General features: G+C 33.1%; 1 protein-coding gene across 2 annotated transcripts in view; it reads left to right on the forward strand.

The window, feature by feature from the left end:
* The first annotated feature begins 18352 nt into the window (after positions 1-18352).
* Positions 18353-23738, forward strand: part of RhoGAP102A (Rho GTPase activating protein at 102A) — a 37944-nt gene continuing 32558 nt past the window's right edge. Inside the window, exon 1 of one of the 2 annotated variants that reach the window (XM_085196430.1) lies at positions 18353-20199. In XM_085196430.1, the coding sequence (XP_085052556.1) occupies positions 18568-20199 (1632 nt within the window). In that variant the 5' untranslated portion in view covers positions 18353-18567. The remainder of the gene's footprint in view (positions 20200-23738) is intronic. The other variant, XM_085196429.1, reaches the window with a different exon arrangement.

Raw genomic sequence — 23738 nt, forward strand, 5'->3', positions numbered from 1 at the left:
TCGAAAATTCGGCTCGACAATTCGGCGGACAGTAGGGACAGATTGCCTTAACATATAATTCCCTCTGCCTACCCTGCTTTATGTAGGATATAGAGTAAAGCTGATAAAAAAATCCTGTCATAACTGGCAGTTTGTCATAACATTTATGAAGAAATATAACATCACAAGATTAAGAAAAAAGAAACAAAAAAGGCATGGACATTGTAGCTGTCATAAAAAAATTTAATTGCTTACTATTGTTATACTTACTATTAGGTATATAATAAATAAGTTAACCCTACAGCCATTATCTACTAATGATTTTGGGCATATGTATATGTAAACCTTTTCGTAAGATATTATTTTTATTACAACTACAGGCCTTATTTTATTAACCACAAAAGTGCAAATAACAATTTTACAACAGTCTACGACTCTATGATAACACAAACACGAATATAAATGAATGACAGTTTAATTGCCATTTTGAATAAAATACATAAAATGGTATAGCTATATAAACGTTAGTACTAGCTTAAATTTATCGAGTAAAAGATCTAAAATAACACTCAAATCCTACATTTTATAGGTCTCCTTGCGAATATTTTTGTTTTGGCACGAGTTTGTTTTGATGTAAGTAGAATAACAAGACATGTCATTATTATCATTTACAATCATTTAGTGATGCAATGGTAATTGTGATTGTTGAACTTATAAGCGGTTTAAGTTAAAATTCACATATAATTATATTTTTATACTCGCTCGTCTGGTTTGAAAAGCAATGTATTTTTTTATTTATTTGTTAGGCAACCCAATAGATTCAATAAATTTTTAACATAATTATAAAAAACTGCAAGCTACTAATAAAATAACATAAAAATTGTACTGTTTTGTAATATTAACACGTATTACGTATGATAGATAGACACAGTACGCTGTAAAAATGATCATTATTTAATTAATTCAAAGTAAAAAAGATAAATGTTCTTGAACATTCATTTAATGTACAAATATCAAATAATATATGAATGGAAATTTCATAATTTGATGTCGATAATGGAAAAAGGTAATAAACTGATAGTCCAAAATCAATTTCCTAATTTTACCAGTCAATAATCATAAATCAATAATAGTCATTCAATAACATTAAAAGATATCCAAAAGCTAACATAAATTTAACTAAAAATAGAAATTTGATCCACGATACGAAGTTTGGTGTAAATTTATAATTAAAACTTATTATTTATTTCAATGAGGTCGTTGTGGCGTAGCAGCTCAGCGTATGGCTGGAAATACGACGGTTGTCGGTTCGACTCCCCCTTAGGTAAATAAATTATTTTACTTTGCTCGCTCTGATAACGAGCTGAAGCGTTTTTTTCAGCCACCCAAAACGTAAGAACTCGAAAATTTGGAAGGTGAAGAATTGAGCGTCTTGATGCTAGGTTCCCTTTGCGTACCTCTGCTATAAGCGGGGTACAGTGTGAAGCTAAAAAACAATTCCCAAGTGAGATTAGTTTTGCTGTTTGTAATAAATAAAATTTAGCCTGGATATTCATCCTATAATTTTAATATTTATGCATCTATTAAGAGAAATTGATTGAGTAGCAATTCCTTTCATTCGACATAAATAATTTTTCTTTAACGATCTAAACTAAATTATTATTTTTAATTATTACATATTATAAATCAGTAGTTCCTTAGGTTTAGCGCATTCAGCTAAATATACTTTTTATTATAAAGGTGTAGAGTTCGTAGTTCTAAGCAGTACACTTATTATTTGAACAGGACCTACAGTCTATATATATTTTAGTAACTCTATAGAACAACTTTTTACATTTTAAAAATACAACATAGTAATTGTTTTAAATCATTTACAATTTAGTAACAGTGTATTTAATTATTGTGTATAATTAAATTGGTAATGGTATTAAAATAAAAGTTATACAATTGGAAATAGAATAATTCTACATATACAGTGTTGCCAGTGCTATTTAACATAATAATATATCATGAGAGCGAAGCAGCAAGTAAATGTTAGTATTTATTTAAGGATTTTTTATCGAAAATATATAATAATTTATGTTAATTATGTGCTTATAAATGATAACTATTAATTATCTACAACACTAGCTATATATAATTAAGAAGTTTTCCAGTAAGCAAGATGGATGTCCTTTAATAAATAACGTGAGTGCGTCAGTCGCGGTCGGTTGTATTGCTCTTGGCATTCAACGGTTAGTTATTGCGTTTTTATTTATTTTATTAATTTATAAATTAATTATGAAATATTTTTTTAAGAATTAAATCTTTCAATAAAATTATTTAATAAAAAATGTAATTAATATTACGTTGGTTTTACATCGACTTTTTGTTAATTCGGACCTAAATGTATGTTTCAAAGTTATTTGACTATTTATTATTAAGTAGTGGCTTGAGTCTTACAGGGGATCCCCTTGGGAAATTGTGATCCTATTTATTGGCCGTTCATTACCATGAACCTTGACTTAGCGGTAGCAGACTTAGAGTAACAGTCGAAGCTCTTCTAACTCAGCGCCACTAAGTCCGGTGACGCTGTAGGGTCCATTTGGGCCAACAGCATATTGCTCAATCGAAATTATATAAGAATTTTTATTAAGCAATATCATTATCAGGCGATAAATAATGAATTATGGTATATGGTATCTACATATCTATGTTCTTAAAATACACGAATTTTACTTCAAGGGAAATAAATAATAAATATATGTATGCACAAATACACAGCATATGCAGTAGCGTCGAAATTATGTATAACTTTTATATTATAAAATTTAAATGTTAATATTTTTGAAATAAAAATTAAATGTAAGTGTTAATTTATGTATCTCGTGTTTGTTTTGAACTTTTGAATTTATTATAGTGTTGGCGTGATTATGAATAATGGTTCGCCCTTTATTAATGATATCATTTCCCTTCTTAAAAATATTTTCACGATTGTGATAATTTTTCATATTCTTGTTGGAATTACATCAATAATCGTTAATATTATATTATTTTTATAAATTTACTAGAGGCTGTCCGCAATTTAGTTTGGGTGAACGGAAAATAACATTTTTCACGGTTTCGCAGGAATTTCTAGGACGTCCTCTCCTAGTGCTCCCCCTCATCCCCCCCAGAGAACCTATGCCCTTATGTCAACATTCTGCGTTCTACGCCATATAGTATCGGCTCTGTGTTGTCTGGAAGTCACTCAATAATATAAAAGTTTTGTGTATAATAATTTTCTACATGATTTTGAAGTAAAAGCGCCTCATAAATACTTTCTGTGTTTCTCCGAATCAGAGCAAGGTTTAGTAATGTGGAGGCCTGATTATTTTTCGAATAATAAAAGATCAAAAAGGTACTGTCCATAAATGTTTTTATTTATCTCTGCAGAGTACTGCCCCGGGCAGTACACCTGCCACTTCTTAGATAATTCCCGACTGCTAAGGAAGAGTTGTTTTCTTATCATTTTCTTCTTTAATTAAAATTTTAAATTTAACTTAAAACTAGAGTAGACCGAACTTATAACCATTGTGCTTCAATCAACTGTAGCGCCGACACTACACCACGCCGAGACAGTTTTAAAATCATAAATACGAAATATGAATATTACAAGAAATTCCCAACAGTCATATAAACGACATGTACCTATGTGAGCACTCGTACGTCTGGAGAGTTATATTTAGTTAATTCAAACCAGACGCGATCAGTCTATTGGAGAACGGAAATTACATGGATATTTCTACGTAGAAATGAGTAACAAAGTGCCTAATGTTTGTTATTTCAAATATTATAGGTACATTTTCTATATCAACTGCTATTGATTTTTTTTATCTTATGTAAGCTAACATAAATAATATGCTTGTATATCTTAGGAATCTTGGCCGAATAGATTTGTATTAGCAGAATTGATATGAGAATAAAAAGTAACTTTTAGGATTGGTGGAACTGAACGCCGTAACTTTGCCTGGATACCAGAGCGGAGAAATAAAACTATAAATTATCTTTCCTCGAATGGGGATCGAATTCACAAACAATCAAGTTTACAGACACACTTTGTGTACCTGCGCCACGGCCAGCCTCTATATAATAGAATATTAAGATTCAATAATAAGTAATTATTATAATAAGAAACACAATATTACCGGCCGGTATTCTACTTAAACGAATGAAATTATTTTTTTCCTATTTGTACTTTTCAAAATGTGCTGTGTTTTACAAAGACTAATGATGTAACGCCAAGTAAAAACTAGCTAGGTCAACATTTTGAGTCTGGAATGTCTATCTATTAGTGTTACCCATCTATTTTTTCATGTATCATAAAAAATATATAAATGTGAGGCCGTCGTGGTGAAGGGTCAACGCAATGGCCTCAATATTCAAAAGGGGGGTTCAATATTCAAAAGGGGGTATGAAAAATTTTATATTTTCACTTCCTCGCTCTGGTATGTGTATGATACAGTGTGAAGCTAAAAATATTATGTGCTTCCTTTTTAAATTACATAATTTATCAAAATCTTCACCTATAGAAATCTCAAAGGCGTTAGTAAGTTTACGTAGATCGTTATAATCGATCTTAAAAAATAATTTAAATTAAACCGTCCTACATTTTTAAGGAAAACATAGGCAGCAAGTTTTTAAATAAATAGCGTCATCAATCTAAGAAAACACGGTTTTATATAATTTTAAATCTGATTAATTTAAAGTGACAAATAACAAATTTTGTCCATTTACAAAAACATTTTGAAATAGAAACAAGCATTTACACACTCATAGTTATTTTGACTGAAGATCACCCTGCTACTGATAGTGTCAAAAGAACCGACTAAAGTCCTTGTAGGAGAATCATGTCACCAGCGATGGCATTGGATTGGGTAGACTGGAGAGGTCTAATACCACCTTTGGCATCTCAATTTGTTTTTGCCACTGCCACTGTCCATTTTTCGCATTGAGTATTGCCAACTCTTTCCCTTCTTGGTGTATGACAGCAGGGATTAATCGATAATATGTTCTCATAGATCGCCTCCGCTGAGGTCGTAATACTTGGCGACAGCTAGGGGAGGGTTAAAATTGACCTCGCTATGGAAAATGGATTGTCTTATGTTGACGCGTCCCTCGAGAATATTTCTTTATGAAGTGAAAGGAACTTGGTTCAATTCAACCTCCAGACAAATTATAATTAAATAATTATTTAACCAAAAAATCATATTAATACCACCGTAATACAAATTAGTTTTCTACACAAAAGTCAACATTTTTCGCAAATCTCTCGGTACGAGCTCGTAAGAACGTTAAGTAGTATTTTTGCAGATTCTAGTGTCTGCCAAAATTCTCTGGCAGACTGGACCGCAGCGACGCGGGCCGCGGCTGCGAGTAGACCGACTTTACTTTGCATAATGTTTGTTGTTGGTTATTTTAGGCGGGTCAGTGAAGTGTTTGATTGAGCGGATGGAAACTTCTTTTTAATTCATCAAATTCATCTAAGATTTAATTCATATGTTTCATTTTTATCTAAGATTTTGTCCTCGTTTTAGGTTTCTTATCCATTACAGTATTCAACACAATATTATAAAATAAATAAATAGCCTTGCTTATTTACAGTGTACCTCTTTTTACATGAGAGTCCTAACAATACTTTATTCTTGTTACACTTAAAAAAGAAAAGAAAGCTATTCCTAGACGAATATGTTTATGCGATAAAGTACATTTATAAACTAAAAAATGCGTAACTTTTTGCGAGCTGTCGACAGATTGATGTTTGTTGAAACAATGGTATATACCTGGCCTGTTAATAGTAAATTTTATAGGTTTAACATGGTACGGTGCTATTTAAATTTAACACAGCTTATAAAATATTCTTAGACTCTAGTTATATTTTACTTGTATGAAATATAGCAAATTTAAATATAAGCTATGTTGAACGAAAAGCGTTTAGTTTTTGAGTTTATCTATAATTATATCTTAAGAAATGTTTAAATAGATATTATTAACTAGAAAGACGAGTTTAATTCATAAATAATAAGTAGGATTCCACTAGATACTCTTCTATTTAAATTATAAAGTCTTGTGTAATTGTGTAATATAATGGTAAAACTAGCTATTATAGAGAAATGCGGACCTGAGGGGAGAGGAATGCACAAAGTATATTCGACGCTCTAATATGATGCGCCTTCCTTCCTTACAAGAGCCACGCAACGAAATGGTCCAACTGTGGCGGTGTTTCCAGGTCGATACGACTTAAACCTACCTTCTAAAAGCGCGTCTCTCCACGTTAAAGGTCGGCAACGCACCTGTAGCTCCACTGGCTCTATCCATTCCACTTACCATCAGGTGACAAATATCTCAACTTGATTTAAGAAATTTATATTCCCTAGCATAATACTTTATAAATGACATTGTCATAAGTATAATAAAAATTATAAGCATTTTGATTATGCACCTTGATCTAACGTACTATAGTGAGACAGGGTGACTGCCATCCGTTATATTTAGCTCAGGCAATGACACTGCACACGCATGTATGAGCCTTGTTTATTTTATTTTTGTCATTAATCACATTTAAATTTATTCATTATTAGCGTTTTGTGTTTTCTATGTAGGATTTGATATAATTATTTTCGAATATTATGTACCTTATTAATATGTAATCTAATTTTATACATCGAAAATGATAAGACAGACGTAAAATCACAAATTCATCTACTAAAATGGTTGGTGGCTCAATCTATTGCGCTTACAGTTTATAAAGACATGTTATGTAAACCGAGGGACGATGATGTAGTGTTAATTTACTCTGTTCCCCATTAAGATACATCCGTTCCCCACTTGTCGACGAATTGTTAAAGCATTGCTTGTTGATTTTCTTTATTGACCGATAGAATTTAAGACCGTACTTTGCCTCGTTACCAGAGCGAGGAAATGAAAATATTAAATATTTTGTTCCTGTGCGTGGGACTTGAACCCATACCACACCCGTTGTGTTTACAGACGCTTGCTTCCCTCTGCGCCACGCCGGCTTCAAAAATTATATTTCATCTTTAAATATTTAATACTAAAAACTTTATCTATTAGTCTTAAAACTATTCATAAATTAATAGAGCCGCTATACGCACCTTGCTCTTTTTTTTTTAATGTAGCCATAACATTATTATAATGGTGACGCTAACAAATTAATGAATCAATAATTTAGAAAATAAACATAATATATAATAATTATTCTTACAAATATATATTTTTTAACTGTGACTATTGGCAATCCGTTTCCGCATTCTGTATAGCCGTTGACAGAAAAGATTAAAAATAAACAACTCTGTTTCAGGCGCAGTGATATGGCGGCGAGGCAGCGTCGCGCACGCGCCCGCAGTCGCGCGGGAAAGTTTCATGTGTGACTTTGACATATTTCTTTAAATTGTGCCATTTTGGATCAGATAAAAATATTAATTTGTAATAGTATATTACAACATTTATTATATTTATTATATCTAAAGTTTGTGAAACTTTAAAGTTTTTAAATTTGTAATATAATAGTGTTGTTTCACTGTGAATTTGTGAAATGTAAGTGATTTTGAAAATATGTAGTGTTACAGTGTGGTATCCAACCGCTTGACGCGTAAGTGATGTGAACACGACATGATTAATTGACATCATGGGCATACAAGTGGAAAATAATGTGAATTATAGTAATACATGTAAGTATTTATATTATAATTAATAATTAAATATGATTATCGGTCGTTTGGTGCTATATAACATATTTGCATTGTTTTTGTAAACAATACAGGAGAAATTATTTAAATTTATAAAAAAAGTGTGTGTAAAAACGTGTAACTACGTCATTGTTGCACCAAGTGAGCGACATAAAAAAATATACCTATCTATTCAATTAATATGTCGTATAATATAATAGGTTCTAATTTATCAAGAGGAAAAATTATATTTAAATCTAATTCAGATATATACCTAATAACAATTACATCCTATTTGCTATATTTGGTCAGAAAATAGAAGTTTTATTTGAAATACTTTGATCATCAATTAATTTATTCTGAATATTTATTAGAAACTTGACTTATACAATTTGTCAAGTGATCTTTTCTTATTTCAAAAAGTACTTATAGAATAAAAAGAGGTGATACAACGGATGTATATAATACATGAAATGACAATTTAAAACATTTTTTGTACCTCATCGCTATGTTTCATATTATGAAATAAATGTAATTTTCACGTATTTCAGCCGCCGCACCGTTACCGCACCATTTCCTGTATTAAATTCGTCCGTTGAAAGAATAAACATTTGTGTTGGCAGGAAATTTGGTAATCCTTGCCCTCTAATTTGTAAATATATTATCTGTTTCAGTTAATTTTTCTTTTTTTATTTCAACAAAGTTCAATGTCGTGTCTGTTTTTGCGGCCTAGATATATCGAGGGCGACTGAGATGGATGGTCGGTAATCAGTTATGAATAAAAATTAATATACTCTAATATTTAAACTGATATGACGATGAGACGGTGCATTTATTTAAGATATATTTGTCGAGGAGTTGATAAAATATTAGAGGCTGATATATACCTATTGTATTTAATGATCTTCTTAGTGTGAAATATAATATAAATGAAACGAAGATTTTGTAGAACATGGTACAAGCGGCTTCACGTTTTTTTCATCAGTGTTCATCTAAAGTGCAATGCTTAGAGCCTTAGACGAATGAGAAATACTCGAAAATAAAGCACAGTTAGATAGATTTATGGATTACAATCATGTATTTAAATAGAAAATCCGACATTTCTCGTGAAAAGAAAGACATCTGGAGATTTCTGACGAGTTATGACAGCTGCGCGCTAGTGCCCTATTTAATTTGATTGAAGCTTTTAGCATCTACGCTCCGTTCAGATAAAAAAAGCTGATAAGATCACTAAATAAATATGAAAGTAAATGAAAACCATGTACATATTGCTCCTAAACATATATTGGGCATTCTAGAAAGCATAACTTAACTAAAACCCCCTAACAATATTACATGTTACCAAATTATATGTACATATTGCATAATACAACGCCGAATTTTGATACGAGCTAAAAAAAAAATCTAAAGAAAACAGTACTTGTAAAACAAGACTCTTTAGCTAGCTTCAGAAGTCTGACAGCATTAATGTTTGTTAGACAAAGTACTGCATTACTGAATGATCCATATCTTATGTAATTGTTATATCTCATGTTAATATCTTCTCCCCTTTATGGGGAGGCACGCAGGATACGCTTTAAGAAAAATGTAACCATAAAATGACACATGTCCACAGTCATACTAAGATGTGTGGATGCCTCAGGTGTTTATATCTCCGTTATTCTGGTTTGTTTATTCTCCTTTAAGAGATATTAAACACAGTGACGATTTATAGGAAATAGTACTGACGCTGGTGATCTGCCAACAGCTAACTACAAGCAAATAAATCGGGAGATTAACTTGTTCAATAGAACATTGAAATTTTCATATTATTGTTATCGTAATAGCTGTTTTACATTTTAGAAAAAAAATTACTTCACGCTGTATCCCGCATATGTCAGGGTAGACAGAAGAAACCTAGTGCTAAGACACTTCGGTCCCCAATTTTCCGCCTAATTTTGGAAGCATTGCGTGTTGAATGGTGGAACTCAATCCCGCGCTTTGCCTTGACAACAGTGCGAAGAAATTAAGATATAAATTTAAATAAATATTTAATTTCCTCGAGTGGGGATCGATCCCACAACCAGTTGTTCTTACAGTCACACCCTGTGCCCCTTTTTAACGACTGGAGGAGATAAATAATGATGTGATGCCCTCGTGATGAATAAAAGTGCCCTGTTTTCCACATACCGTCCAATATTCGTGACAATGAGTGGCGGAACTTAACGTCGCACTTTGAACATGAAAAATATTTCTAAATAAACATAAGAAATATTTAGCACCATTTCCATAGTCTCTAGACCTACATCTGTAATTCTTTGTATTGCGTTTTCACCGGAAATAATATATTTATATAGTGACTTAAATAAGTGTCATCGAGATTTACTGCCACATTTTCCGCAAATCTAATCAGAGCGGAACTTTTGAACACAATGTTATCATATATCTTGTATAGTGGTATATTATTTATAAAAACTGGCCAAGTGCGATTTGGAGACGTGCGCTGATGGTTCTGTACCAATTTCATGATTGTAGGTCAACGAAAAATTACAGCTTGAATTAGTTGAGGAATTTTAACTTTCGGGTTTATTTATTTTATTTGTATGAAATGAACTATTAATAAAGTTTGTAATACTTTTCTTTTCTGTGATATACCTATAAATTACCAATTTTCGGATTTATTCCTGTATTTATTTTATACTATAAGTTCTCATTTTTATTAAATTTCATATTTCTAGGTCAACTAGAAGTACGTTGGAATTGACAATGCCTTAAATTTCAAATAATATACGGAAAAAACGAGGCATAAACGGTCGTATCTCTTGATTGCCTGTAAAGCACCTGTATTTTTAGTTGGTTGCCTGTAAGGCTATTGTTTTTTTATTTCAAAATACGGAACCCTAAAACCGAACACTGTCAACTTAATTTAATGTATAGAGTTCAATACTCTTAGGGCGTCGACTCCACGTTAATGCTGAAAAAATAAATCTTGTCGTTACGTTAATTACGTTACGTTTCTTTTGATATTTGAATTTCCCCGCGACAATCGGAAAATTTTGCCGTGGCGTGTATAGTAGAGTAAGATCAAAAGATTTTTGTGTGGGTCCATTAGAAAATCTATGTGATTTATTATTATTGCAAATATCGTATGGATAACTATCTCTTTGATATTATATCAACAACATTAAAGTAATGAAAATACGTTTGATTAAACGATTTGATTAAAGTAAAAATAATGGAACATATCTTCATGTTTAAAAATTGGAAATTAAGTATTTGTAAATAGATGTTCCTAACTGCTAACTAATTAGTTTTAGTACTCCTTTGATTTTTTTTATCACGCTATAGCTCACATATAGCAGGATTGGCAGAGGGAACCTGAAGTGTTAAAAACATGCCGTTCCCATTAAGACATTTCCGTTCCTCATTTTTCATCGAATACATTATGAGTTGAAAATTATTGCGTATATGCATTAAAAGTTTTTCATTCATATACGTCCCGTTCCTACTGCCTCCCCTGCCATGTGCCTTAGTAAATGAACATAAAAATTCCGCCTACATTCTATAAGTTATCTATAAGTATACGCGTCATATGCATAGCTAATCTATGAAACACGCGAAATATGATCCAAAACCGCATGAATCACTAACCCACTGACTGTGACGTGCAAAATGACAATACGACATTGATACTACCTCTTACATCAATATAATCAATTTTAATTATATTTATTTTACTTGATAGTACACATCAAAGAAGACAGTGGAAACCTTGTATTAAGACATTTTGTTCCCCACTTTCCATTGAATTTTAGTGACATTGGGTGTTGAGTGGCAGAACTCAAATCTGCGGTTTGTTAAGAAGGAAGAAGTGTAAATATTAAATAAGACATTTCGCCGAGTTGAAATCTAAACCAACAACCTTCGCGTTTACAGTCACACGTTTGTACTATTATACCAATATAATATTGGTATGCGTATTATGCACGTAATAGGTACACAGTGTACGCCAAAAATGCGTCCTCATGTCGATTGTTAACAATCGTTTTGCATTGCTAATACATATTTACATTATGTTTTTATAGCGAAAACTTGGCATGTGTTCGAGGTACACCTAAATTGTGATGATAGATCGGTAACGTAAATAAGGAATGTGTTACGGATGTCCTTTCCTTTCGAAAATTGTTAGTGATTTTATGTTTGTTTATCATAGTTGTAAATTATTTTTATTTCAAAGGCTTCTGGTTTAGTGGCACAGCGTCTGACTGTAAACGCTACGCCTGGGTTAGATGTGGTAGTGGTAATGAATGAATGAATTATTTTAATTTTTTCGCTTGAATACTAAACTAAACTAGACAGATCGCGGTGTAGAATTCCTCCACCCAAAACGCACCTTCTCAACAATTTGGCGGTGCCTAGGAAATAGTGTCTTAACAATAGGTTATCGGAATAGTGTTTTAACACTATTTACATGATATTATATTTGTTTTATATAAGTTTACATTAAGTTTTTGATTATTCTTTTACCTTTTAACTGTTAATAGGTAATAATCCGCAACCATATCTTTCTAATATATTTTGTAGCTTCACACTGTATTCCGCATATAGCAGGGTATGTAGAGGATAGTAGTGATGATGTTAAGACTGTTGTTGTTGCCCGCACACCGCTCAATTTTTTTTTCATATTATTAAATACTATTAACCTGGATTTTTATTTTTTTAGGTTTACTGCTATTTCATTATAATTGAAAAATATACAATGATGTACTATATCATTTCATTGTCGTTGCCCACCAAAAATGACATAAATATTAGATATGCATGTATTGATATAATTAAACATTTTTTTTACTAATATATATAATGTGTCTATTAGTTGTTTTCTTTTGTCCACGGGCTCGAAGCCACAGCCAAAAGCTCTATATATTTATATATTTTTATATGTATTAGAAATTAATAGAAGTTACATCAAATTTCTACATTACACTACGTAATTTGTTGTTAATTGTGAAAATAAGTAAAGCAATCATATAAAAACTACCAACGCCATCTGTCCAAAAGCGAACAAACTCAAAACAAACTTCTACTAAAACCGTGACGTAACTGAGAAAAGTTTTGGCGAGCTTTCAATTTTCCACGTTGAGCTTTAACGCGATAGATGGCGCAAGTTGTATGAGCATGGCCTAAAATGTATGAGTTTATTTTTAAATTAGAGCGTTTTATAAGTGGCCTAGGAAGTAAATGTATGACACCGCCCGTGCAGTGTTACAATGTAATGTGTATTTTAAATAATGTAAAATATATATAGCTTCACAAAGTATCCCGCATATATATACCAGGGTAGGCAGCGGGGACGTTGTGTTAAGACATTCCGTTCCCCACTTTCAGCCAAATTCTGCCAAAAAATATATATTTAATTGTTTTTTTTTAAATATTGGTTTTATTTCAAAAAGCTAAAATAATGAAAATACAAATTATATTTACGAAAACAATAGCAAAAGTCATTTTTACAAATAGTTTTATCTTAAAGCGATTTAAGACAGATGCATTAATACCAGTATTAAACTAAAAAAATACTTTCTACAAACATTTATAATGTTAATACATTCTTCAGCTCCGTAAAGGGTTTATAGTATAAGTAATCGGATACCATAATACAGCGGAACAAATAAGGAGGCAAGAAGTGCGCAAATCGCGCCATTCAACTCTACCCTCTACCGAGTTAATTAAAATTCAAAAAAAAACAAAATCTTTACTCATAGTATTTATTAATACGTTACTAGAGATATATTTTTACTATGAAATATTTTTATGCCTCGTTATGGCTATGAAGTTATACTTATGTACAGTTTTAAAAGAATATCATTTTTATACCCTCTGGGGAGACAAACCGCAGTGTTGAGTATCGCCACCGAAAGATGAACATGCAATGTTTTGAATTCGGACAGAAACACGAAGAATGTAGTCTCTTAATACTAGGTTGCGTCTGCCTGCCCTGTTAGATGCAGGATCGAAGCTAGATCCATCAGATTAAGGTATTGTAAGCTTCTACGGGGTTGGATTCCCACTCGTGAAATGAAATATTAATAATATTTTCATTTATTCGCTTTGGTGACAAGGCAAAGTGCGGCGTTGACTTCCGCCACTTATCACGCAATGCCCCTAGTGGCCGAAAATGGGGAACGGAGTGTCCTAACACTAGGATCCATCTGCTTATCCAGCTATTTGCGGGATACAGCATAAAATTGGAAAACAAATTAACACAAAACTTTTAGTGTGTTTGCGCTAGACAATGTTCTACAGATCTACCTACATACATACATTGTTTACAGAACGAATACCCGTAGTATGGGGTTAATAGCGCGCAATAGTGACTAATGCCGTGTGAACGATTGTTTTTATTAACGTATCATCAATTATATACGTATCTTTTTATAGTTAACAATAATATTTATGTAGTTGGCTGTAATATTATAAAAATAACTAGAGCTACTGATATTTTATTAAAGTTAAGTCTTTCGCTTTCGATTTATGGTAGTGTAAGAGCTGTATCAGGCATAATATAAAACCAGGATATCCGCCGCGTGTCAAAATCGAGGATTTTGATTACATTATATTAGGAACTGTTGAGTCGCACTTCAAGGTCAAGGCTAAGTGAAAGGCAAAAAGGAGGAACACTTCTTACTTGGCTACGTATGTACCATAAAAACTATCAGTATAATGTAAAGAATCTCGGAACCAGTGTTAACACACTCCGTATCTCAGTCTCTTCCTCATTTTTCGCTGAAATTTTTGGCCTTGAGTGATGTAACTCAATTCTGCGTTTTGCCTTTTTACCAGAGTGAGGAAATAAATATTTCATTTTCCTGAGTGAGAGTCAAGCCTACTAGCGTCGCGCTTACAGCCGCATGCTTATGCCCCAGCACCACGATGGCCTCAAGTAAAAGTTGTTTAATTGAGTGTTGCTACTTGCTGTTCACTACACAATTCTGTTTCTATATTATCTGTATCCGTATCTACATCGTGTTAAACTATACATTGTAAACTTTATCGTATTTTACGAGTTACAGAGAATTATCCGATTTTGTGTTCCTAGTAGCTAATGTACAGTCGAATTTTATGCTTGTAGCGGATACTGGTCGAATTTCGTGTGAAATTATTACTTTCATTCATTGTTTAAAGCGAAATAGTAAATTATTATCAAAAAATAGTTAAATAATAGTGAATTCTTCCGTTTCATTAATTTAGTCTTTCAAATGTCATCAAATCTTTATTTGCTACTAATTATTTATTTATTCAACGAAATAATAGCTAGTAGCTTCATGGGTAAATGTAATGTAAATTTGTCAATGAAATATATAATTACGCTACTTTTTTATAATTATTAGTACATTGTTTTAATTTGGATTTATTCTTAATGGATCCGTACCTCTAAAGGTAAAAACGGTACCTTTATAGGATCACTTTGTTGTCCGACTGCAGAGACCATTTAATATTTCCAGGCCATTAAAGCACAGGCAAAATCAGGTATCTAAGTTAACGCGATCAAAAGATACAAGAGTCATAATCAGAAAAGTGGACATTTTCGAATTCGTAACGTAACTGATAAGTAACAACACTGATAATGTTTGTTACGAAACTGATGATATAAGGCATTATACACAACAAAGTAAGGATATTATACGAATAAAACTACTGTTGTTCTTATTTAATGAGACATAAATTAAAATTTTAAAGATTCAATCGTTGAATTAACAGATTATAAATGTAAGAAAACATAACAAAGTGACAATATTAACAATATAATAATGCTAGTTCGTAACGTAATAAACTTCTATTTCTAGTTAGAGATCACAAAGTTAATGATAAAATTAAATCCACTTTAAAATATATCAAAATTTGAGTCGTTATCACGGGAATTAAGTTTAATTCTTTGTAAGTGTTTATTCCGCATATCTTCATATTTAATAGGATTGGTCTTTTTAAGACGTTCTCTATATCTTTTATGTGTTTCAGCATTTGACATAGGAGCCATGACGCTTACTGAAAATAAAAAAATATTTATCAATAGATATTTAATAATATTTTATGTTTATTGTTTAGATCTTTAACAACGCTAGTACAGAACGTATTTGTTTTTAAATAAAAGCTTCACCCACTTGAACTACATATTTATTAATTCACTATCTCCAGAGAAAAAAATAGTAATTACAAAATCACAACTAATTTCAGGAAGAATAAAAAAATGTTTTTAACTAAATCGGTTAAGCCGTTTCTGAGATAAGCGTGCACAAACACATTAGACAAACAAGCAAACAGGCAAAAAACTTAAAAATCATTATTTTTGGTTACTTTACGTTATCAAAAGTCACCAATTATTTTTTTCATATGCCAGCAATTTTTTTTTATATACATATCTTCCGATGGTAACGTAATTATGAACTAGGCTTCATATTTTCTCAGTTTCGTTACGTAACGAAATATAACGCAATTGAGAATAAAGTCTGAGAAATTCTAACCTTTTTAAATATTTGCTCATAAGCCACGTGTTGCATGTGTAAGCACTGAAGTTCTTTTTTGAGATTTTGTAAAAAGAAGCAAATAACATAAACAAGAAAACGAAATTATAGAATACTTACCAAAATAAAAGCCGTTTATAACCCTGAGATGTAATTTTACATATTCCCTCTAAAACATTTGAACCCCTCTACTGCTGCGAGAACACTACTTGTTGTAGCTACGACAGCATTGACTTTTACAATAATGGTGCCACAATAAAAACTAATATTAAATACCATCCAAAATAATTGCATTCATAATTTAATTGTACGTTACTAGCCCTGAGTAACAAAAAAGACAATATTTTGGGACAAATTTACTTAATTCATATATATTATGTATTAAATAATATATCAATAAAAGTACTTTTGTTTAATATTTTGCATAAAGTAAAGTAATATAAACATATCTGAAATCAAATAAAACCATAAACATTCGTAACAAATCAATTTTTAAAAAGTAAAGTGGTGAATGGGACACGAAAAATTGTATGGAAGCATTTTGAAAAGTTTTTTGCAACTAACAAAAAATACTATTAATAGCCATAATACATTTAAAATATTACAAAAATCTTTAAGTTAATAAGTAAATTTATCGTAAATGGCAAAATATTTAAATTATTTTTAAAATTGTATTTTTAAAACGCATTCAAAGTAGCGGGACAAGAAAAGACACAAAATGTACACTTTTTCTGATTATGACCCACAAGTGTTTGTGCATCGATTTTGTTACATTTTATAAGAAATTGGCCGTGTAATCAAAATCTATATCTCTATATATAATAAAACAGTAAAAATACTTTGTACATTTATTTTTGACTGAAATGGATAGAGGGACACTTAAGAAGAATAACAGAAAGCCAAAATATATATTTTTAAATTTCTTGTGTCTATCTGTCTGTATATATGGTTACGCTTATCTCTGAAAGTACTGAACCGATTTACTTAAAACTTTCATCAATTGCTTTATTTTAACTCAACATGTAAAGTTTGTTTCATCAAAATCGGTTCACAAAAAAAAAGTTATCAGCATTTGAATGAACTCAACAGCATGAGTTTGTCTGCAAATATATAGCAATCCATATCTTTACTTATAATAAATCTGCATTTGTTTGTGATAAAAATGTATTTTTAACAGGCTTTCAAAACAAGGAAAAGGTTCTCAATTTCATTCCATATTCGATTAATTATTTTGGATTCGATTTCGATATTGGATTATTCCATTCGTTTTGGGTATGGTTTGTAATATGCAATCGTACTATTGACTATATATGATATATATCACTTATCAGTAGTATATATCATACAAAATGAGTGCAAACTTAAGTTTGTCGACTTTTATAAGTTGTACCTTCCGTTGACCCTACAATTATGAAACTAATACGCCAATATATAAATAAATATCTATATCCCGTAAACCTTACACATAACCGGTTTTTATTATATTTTAATTAAATCTATACTAGTCTATACTAATATAATAAAGCGGAAGAGTTTGTTTTGTTTGTTTGTTTGTTTGTTTGAACGCTAAGATCTCTGGATCTACTGGTCCGATTTACTTTGTTTTTGTTTTGTATCAAAGCTGCATTCTTCAGAAGTGCTATAGGTTATATAACATTACATTACACATATAAACTAATATATTTTAAAGTACTTTCTAATTTGACATGCAATTTATTCTGCCATGTTAATAACAAGCGTCGCGTCGCTACGCGACCGTTACCGCGACATTTTGATATTCTATATTTTGATATATTATTGTGATATATAGTCACATTTAGCATTTTATCTAGATGAATTGAAATTATAGTTTACTGTGTGACATTCTAATAAATAATTAAGGAGATGTCACTGATTCGAAATAATCTAGCCTCCGAGCGACATAGTATGACCGACGCGAAAATATTCTTAAAGTTCAAGCAGGCGTAGCCGCGTCCGGGTCCACTAGTCTACCATAAAAAGAAAAAAAAATATTATAAATTAATAAAACCAAAAAACTAAGCTGAAATATAAAAGTAACAATACTTGGAACAAGAACTTAATGACACTTTAGAAATGATATGATTGCTCTGCGTCTAAGGGCGGCGAGGCGCAGGCGCAGGCGCAGTCGCGGTGCCGGCGTGGGCGCGCGTTTGTTTACGCAGCGCGCAGTCCGCGCCGCGCCGCGCCGTGCTCGCGCCGCCGCTCGCGCTCTCCCTATATTCAGTTCACGGCCGCTCTATTACCGGACGTCTATTTCGGCGCATAATATTTCGAACGGTGCGGTGGAACGTTCAGTTTCGCGCGGGCAGGTGCGCGCGCCGAGGCCGCGACATGCGAGCGAGCCCCGCGCGCCCGACGCCGGCATGGAGCGCCGCCGCCCCGCGCGGCTCGACCTCGCAGACCCCATGACCAAGGCGGTCCGCCGCCGCGACAAGCCGCGCGAGCGATGGCTGCTCACGCGCAAGACCTGGAAGTACATGTCGGATGCCGGTCGCCGCCTAATCCCGGAAGGTGTGCAGAACCGGCCCGACGACGTGCCGCGCATCGAGGCCTACTTCCAGGAGGTCTGTCAGCGCGAGCCGCGGTTCCTGCTGTGGCGGAAGAGCTCGTACCCGGGAGTGCTGCCGCGCCCGCGTCGCAAGAAGCGGCCGCGTGGTGGATCAGTGCGGGCTCGTTCGCCATCGGATGACGCACCTCCGCCACCCGTGAGACCCACCGAGCTCTTTATACCTCACACGTCAGGTGGACGCTTTGATATTGCAAAGCTACGGCGAGACTTTTTCGCAGCGCCACCGCCTTCTCCGTCCTCTTCTAGCTTGCCATCGTCCTCTTTTAATACCGCATTCAAAAATTCATCTCCTCGTTCAGTACCTGCGGAAGATGATGATGGAGTGTTAGTTGACTTACTACGCAAGTACCTGAAAATTGACGATGAAAAGGCGGCCCAAAAGCTTTCTGAGTCAGAGGAGCTTTTACAAGCATTAAGAAATTATCTCAAGCGACAATCTGAACGTGGTCCTTCTGAGTCCGATGGAGATCCTGCGCAAAGAATCTTGTATGAGAACCTCGGCAGGTATTATCATAGATCATCTAACAGAGATAATACAGTGCAAGATTTATTAAATGATAGGAATTTATTAAAAAAACTGTATCATGATCTTCGTAAAACGAAGCCATATCGTGGTGGTAGGAGTGGTGGTGGTAGTAGCGGCGGGGGTTCAGGTGGATTTGGGCCCTCCGTCGGTGTCGGTGCAACGAATTCACGTAGCGTATTTCGAAGTCGAGGTTTTGGTAGTTCAAAGTTTACCGATGAGGATAATTATTATTATCAAACACCACCGATGTCTCCACCTCCTCTTATTGAAGTCTATGGGGAATCATCGGAAGAAATTGGTATCGATGTCGGCACGCAGACTAATCCTATTCCAGATGAGGTCTTGCTCGAGCTCGAGCGAGCATATAAAGAAAAATTGGAAGCAGCTACTGTTCCAACTAGCCCCACAAGTCCACCACCGGAGAGGCGTCCAAGACGCCGGTCTAGTGTGGACCATGATGATGTATCACAATCAGTCAGCGATACTATTAAGCGGTATTTAAGGATGGCTCGAAAAAAGAGTGTAGATGCTGATAAGGCTGATCGCTTCAAGCGCATAAACTACGATAAAAATCTTCGAAATATAAAACCACGTCAGCCCGGTGAAGTAGATGATGACGGGCCGCACAAGGGCTGCCAAACTGAAGATTCTTGGATTTTGAATTATAAAGACTTACAGTTTGCTTCTGTAGTGTCAACGCCAACATCGCCACCGTCTCCCTCTCAGTCGCACTCGTTTCTGTCAACTCTGTTAGGCAGAACTGCAACACCTGTGGCTTCACCTACAGGTGGCATGCAGAAGTCGCGGTCTTCGAGCAGTGTGGTGCAGAGTGTCAGCAAGCGGCTGTGGCGCACACGAAGTCGGTCTTCCAGCCGTGTCGCAGCCGCCTGGACTCCTCAGGTCAGTCGCAAAGCACTCTATCATAACCTTATATTGTTGTTTAGATTTATACTGACCCACAATTTGACCCACAGAATTTTGAGCACATTTGTATTCGCACATTGTTTTGTTTAGACGCAAGAATGCAAATGAATAGGTGTGCCTTGATGACTAATAATACACTAAAAAAAACGCTAAGCAAAAAATCTGGAATTGTTGAAAACAATCTGAACATCAATACTCATTTTTCACCGCGTAACCTAAATAAATATGTGCTTTACAAATGTGAAACGACAACATTTTTTCATGTTGCAGTCATACATTTGTATGATTTCTCATATTTTATTGTTTGTTTACAAGAATTTCAAGTTTAATAATATTTTATTATATTTATATAACTATCTTTTACCTGCGGCTTCGCTCGCATGGTATGACTAAGAGATGTATATATGACAGATGACATATTCTAAGTGTCCGAAACGTACACAGGGTTACATTGAAATCATTAACGTGATGTCTAGCCTCCTCTTCCAACACAAAAAAGATTTTTCAAATCAAACAAGTACTTTCTGACATTAGCTCGTTCAACCAACCAGACTCTTTCTATTGTGGTATCTTTCTTAAAACGCTTTTTATTGTGGTATCTTTCTTAAAACGGTCTAAATAGCTGTTTTTATCAAGCAATATCTACATACAATATTATATACTTACTAATTTATTTCTTTATCTTGGCGTTAGTTCAAATTAAAAAGTTGTATAGAACTCGTAAAATTAAAATACAACTACCCGTAAACTGTAGCCATTTTAAATTACAAACTACAATACTTACAAGAAAACATAACAATTTGTTTGATCACGAAAAGAATGTGTACGTAAAGTAATAATCTGAGCAAATATTGCAAAATTTTAATTTGTATTTTAAATGAGATGAAAATGTGTAACGATTACAGTGATTTACTGCTATATTGTCTTTACCTATCCTGTGAATATATTACATATTCGACACGCCAGGAAAGCGAAAAGAAAATCTATAAAAAAGGTTACAAAATAGGAGCTTTGCATCATAGCAGGTCATTGGGAACTTGGTGTAAGACACTTCGTTACCCATTTTCTAAGATCTCAAGCAGCCACGTAGTGTTTGCTATTTCTGAGGGACAGAGAATCCTCCTCCTCCCTCATTCGATGTCGTTATTAAAGGCTAGTAAGTCTAACAACATTAACCTCACCTTTAAATAAAAAAATCCGAGTCATTGCGTGTTGATTAACAAATCTCAATGCCGTCGTCTACCAAAAAAGGAGTATATACAGTAAAAAACTGAAAAAATATTCTGAAAAAATCAATTTTCTTGTGATTTGTCGTCTAGAAAAAGAAGTTTACTAAATTAAAATACTGTTAGTACAAAATTTAATATAAAGCTTATAAAGTCGTTAAATAAAGTAAATAAATATATATTTATATTAATAAATAAATAGGTATATATATAATTTATATATAACACGACATGCGTTAACACATTGCAATAAATTAATAATAATTTGAACACTTTGTTAATACAAACGTAGACGCGGGCGTAGCGTAACTGGAGCGTGTCTAACTGAACGTGATCATTGTAAATAGAAAGTTCAGTCCCTTGGATGTGATTCACGGGTTCGAGTCCTGCTACGTTCAAATTTTTATACATTTTCTCAAATATTTTTATTTTTTTTGTGTAGAATAACACATAACAGTAAGTTCCCAGGTTAAAAAAGAAAGTTTTTACAATTTATAAATAAATCATAATGAAATTAATGCCTTCGTGGAGTAGCATGACATTGTCTGACGTGAACGTTTATGTTCGTGGGTTCTATCTCCACTCGGGGCAATATATTTTAATTATTTTTAATTCATCGTTCCGGTAGACAAGCGACGCCGTTAAATTCCGCCGCTCAACAAGCAATGTCTTGAAAGTGGAGGTGTTCCCGTTCGTCTATAAAATACGAGAAGTTCACTAATTAAATACATTAATTAAACCCATCCACCTCACATCACAGGGGAATGAAATCTAAAGTAAGTTCCTTACTTACTTAGTAAAAGTTTAATCAACCGCAACAATTTCTCTACTTTTGTAAAGTGCAAAGCGCATTTCGTTTCTATTTATCACTCACGTAGGTAGTTCGTTACACGTGGAACGCCGGTGGATCCAGATTCAGCTAATATTTTGATTATTTACATAACACGCTTCTTTGCTATTAACCTTCTAATCTACGTTCTATTTTGTTTAATATCTACATAGTATTTGTCTGAATACTTAACGTTAATGTTATTTTTCTGCAAGAAAAGAGCAGACTGGTTTGTTGATAGAGTCTGTTTGCCTACAAACAGTTAAGTATATAAGATTGAAGTCTTCGTGGCGCAGTGGTGTGTCGGCTGAGTATAAACGTGACGTTATGGGTTTGATGCCCACTTAACACGAGGTTCACTATACCTACAACTGCTGCCTGCCTACTGCTTTTATGAAGGCTCCAGCATGAAGCTAATTCTTAAATAATTCTTTTCTCCAATATACTCTGCACCTAAAAATATCTTTGAACAATAGATTTATCCGAAAGAAGTTCAGCAATTTGTTAAACTTACTTATTGGTTTTGAAATTCCGTATATTATTTATTTTAAGTAAGAAATAAATATAAATAATTATTTTTGGAAAATTAATTGGTCACCTGACTCTTGGCAGATACTGTCCCATGATGATTAGATAACTGATAAACGCGTAATTATGTACACACATAATAATACTAACATACACAGAACAAATATTTAATAATACAATATGACTCTCACATGCGTGTTGCGATGTAGAAGAGGTAGTTTTTAATGTTTTCTCTGTCGATAATGTTTTTCTTAATATATTAATAATCTATTCTTAATAGCTTCATAGTGTATTTCGGTCAAAGCAGAGTAGGCAAAGGGGACCTGGAAACTTAGTGTTAAGACACTCTATCCCCCATTAAGACACTTCCATTTTCTATTTTTCACCGAATTCTTGAAGCTCTTCCGTAACAGACAGACAACGCACAATCTAAACAGCTGGACTTGAAAATATGAAGTTTTCCATGTAGAGTATTAAAAGAAGTGATGACGACCAAAGTAAAAAATCACAAAATAATAAGCAACATTAATATATTTTTTATAATTTCTTAAAACAAAATACCTTGCATATATATTATATACACATATTTCACACAAGACTTTGATGTTCGTACGCAGATTCATTTATTTGTTGACGCACCAATAACTCTACTGTTAATTAGATGGTGATCACGGTTCCCGTGGTTGCGGAACCGATGAAAGCTAATTTTATTTGCTGGAAAATGTCGTTTATATGACAGCCTCAATGGTTATAAATTATATTTAATAAAAGCAAAACTATTATAAATATTATATTTTGTAAATTTATTTTTTTAAAAATGCTGTATTATAATATATATTAACATTTTTAAATGCTATTTACACACTAAAGAAAGTGAAACGTCCTGTACGTTTTTCCTAACTTTTAAGGAAAATTAAAATTATATTTCCTTT

This window comes from Heliconius melpomene, chromosome 13 (assembly GCF_056956725.1).
Source record: "Heliconius melpomene rosina isolate 202511_hmr_F chromosome 13, ASM5695672v1, whole genome shotgun sequence".
NCBI classification, from domain to species: Eukaryota; Metazoa; Arthropoda; class Insecta; order Lepidoptera; family Nymphalidae; genus Heliconius; species Heliconius melpomene.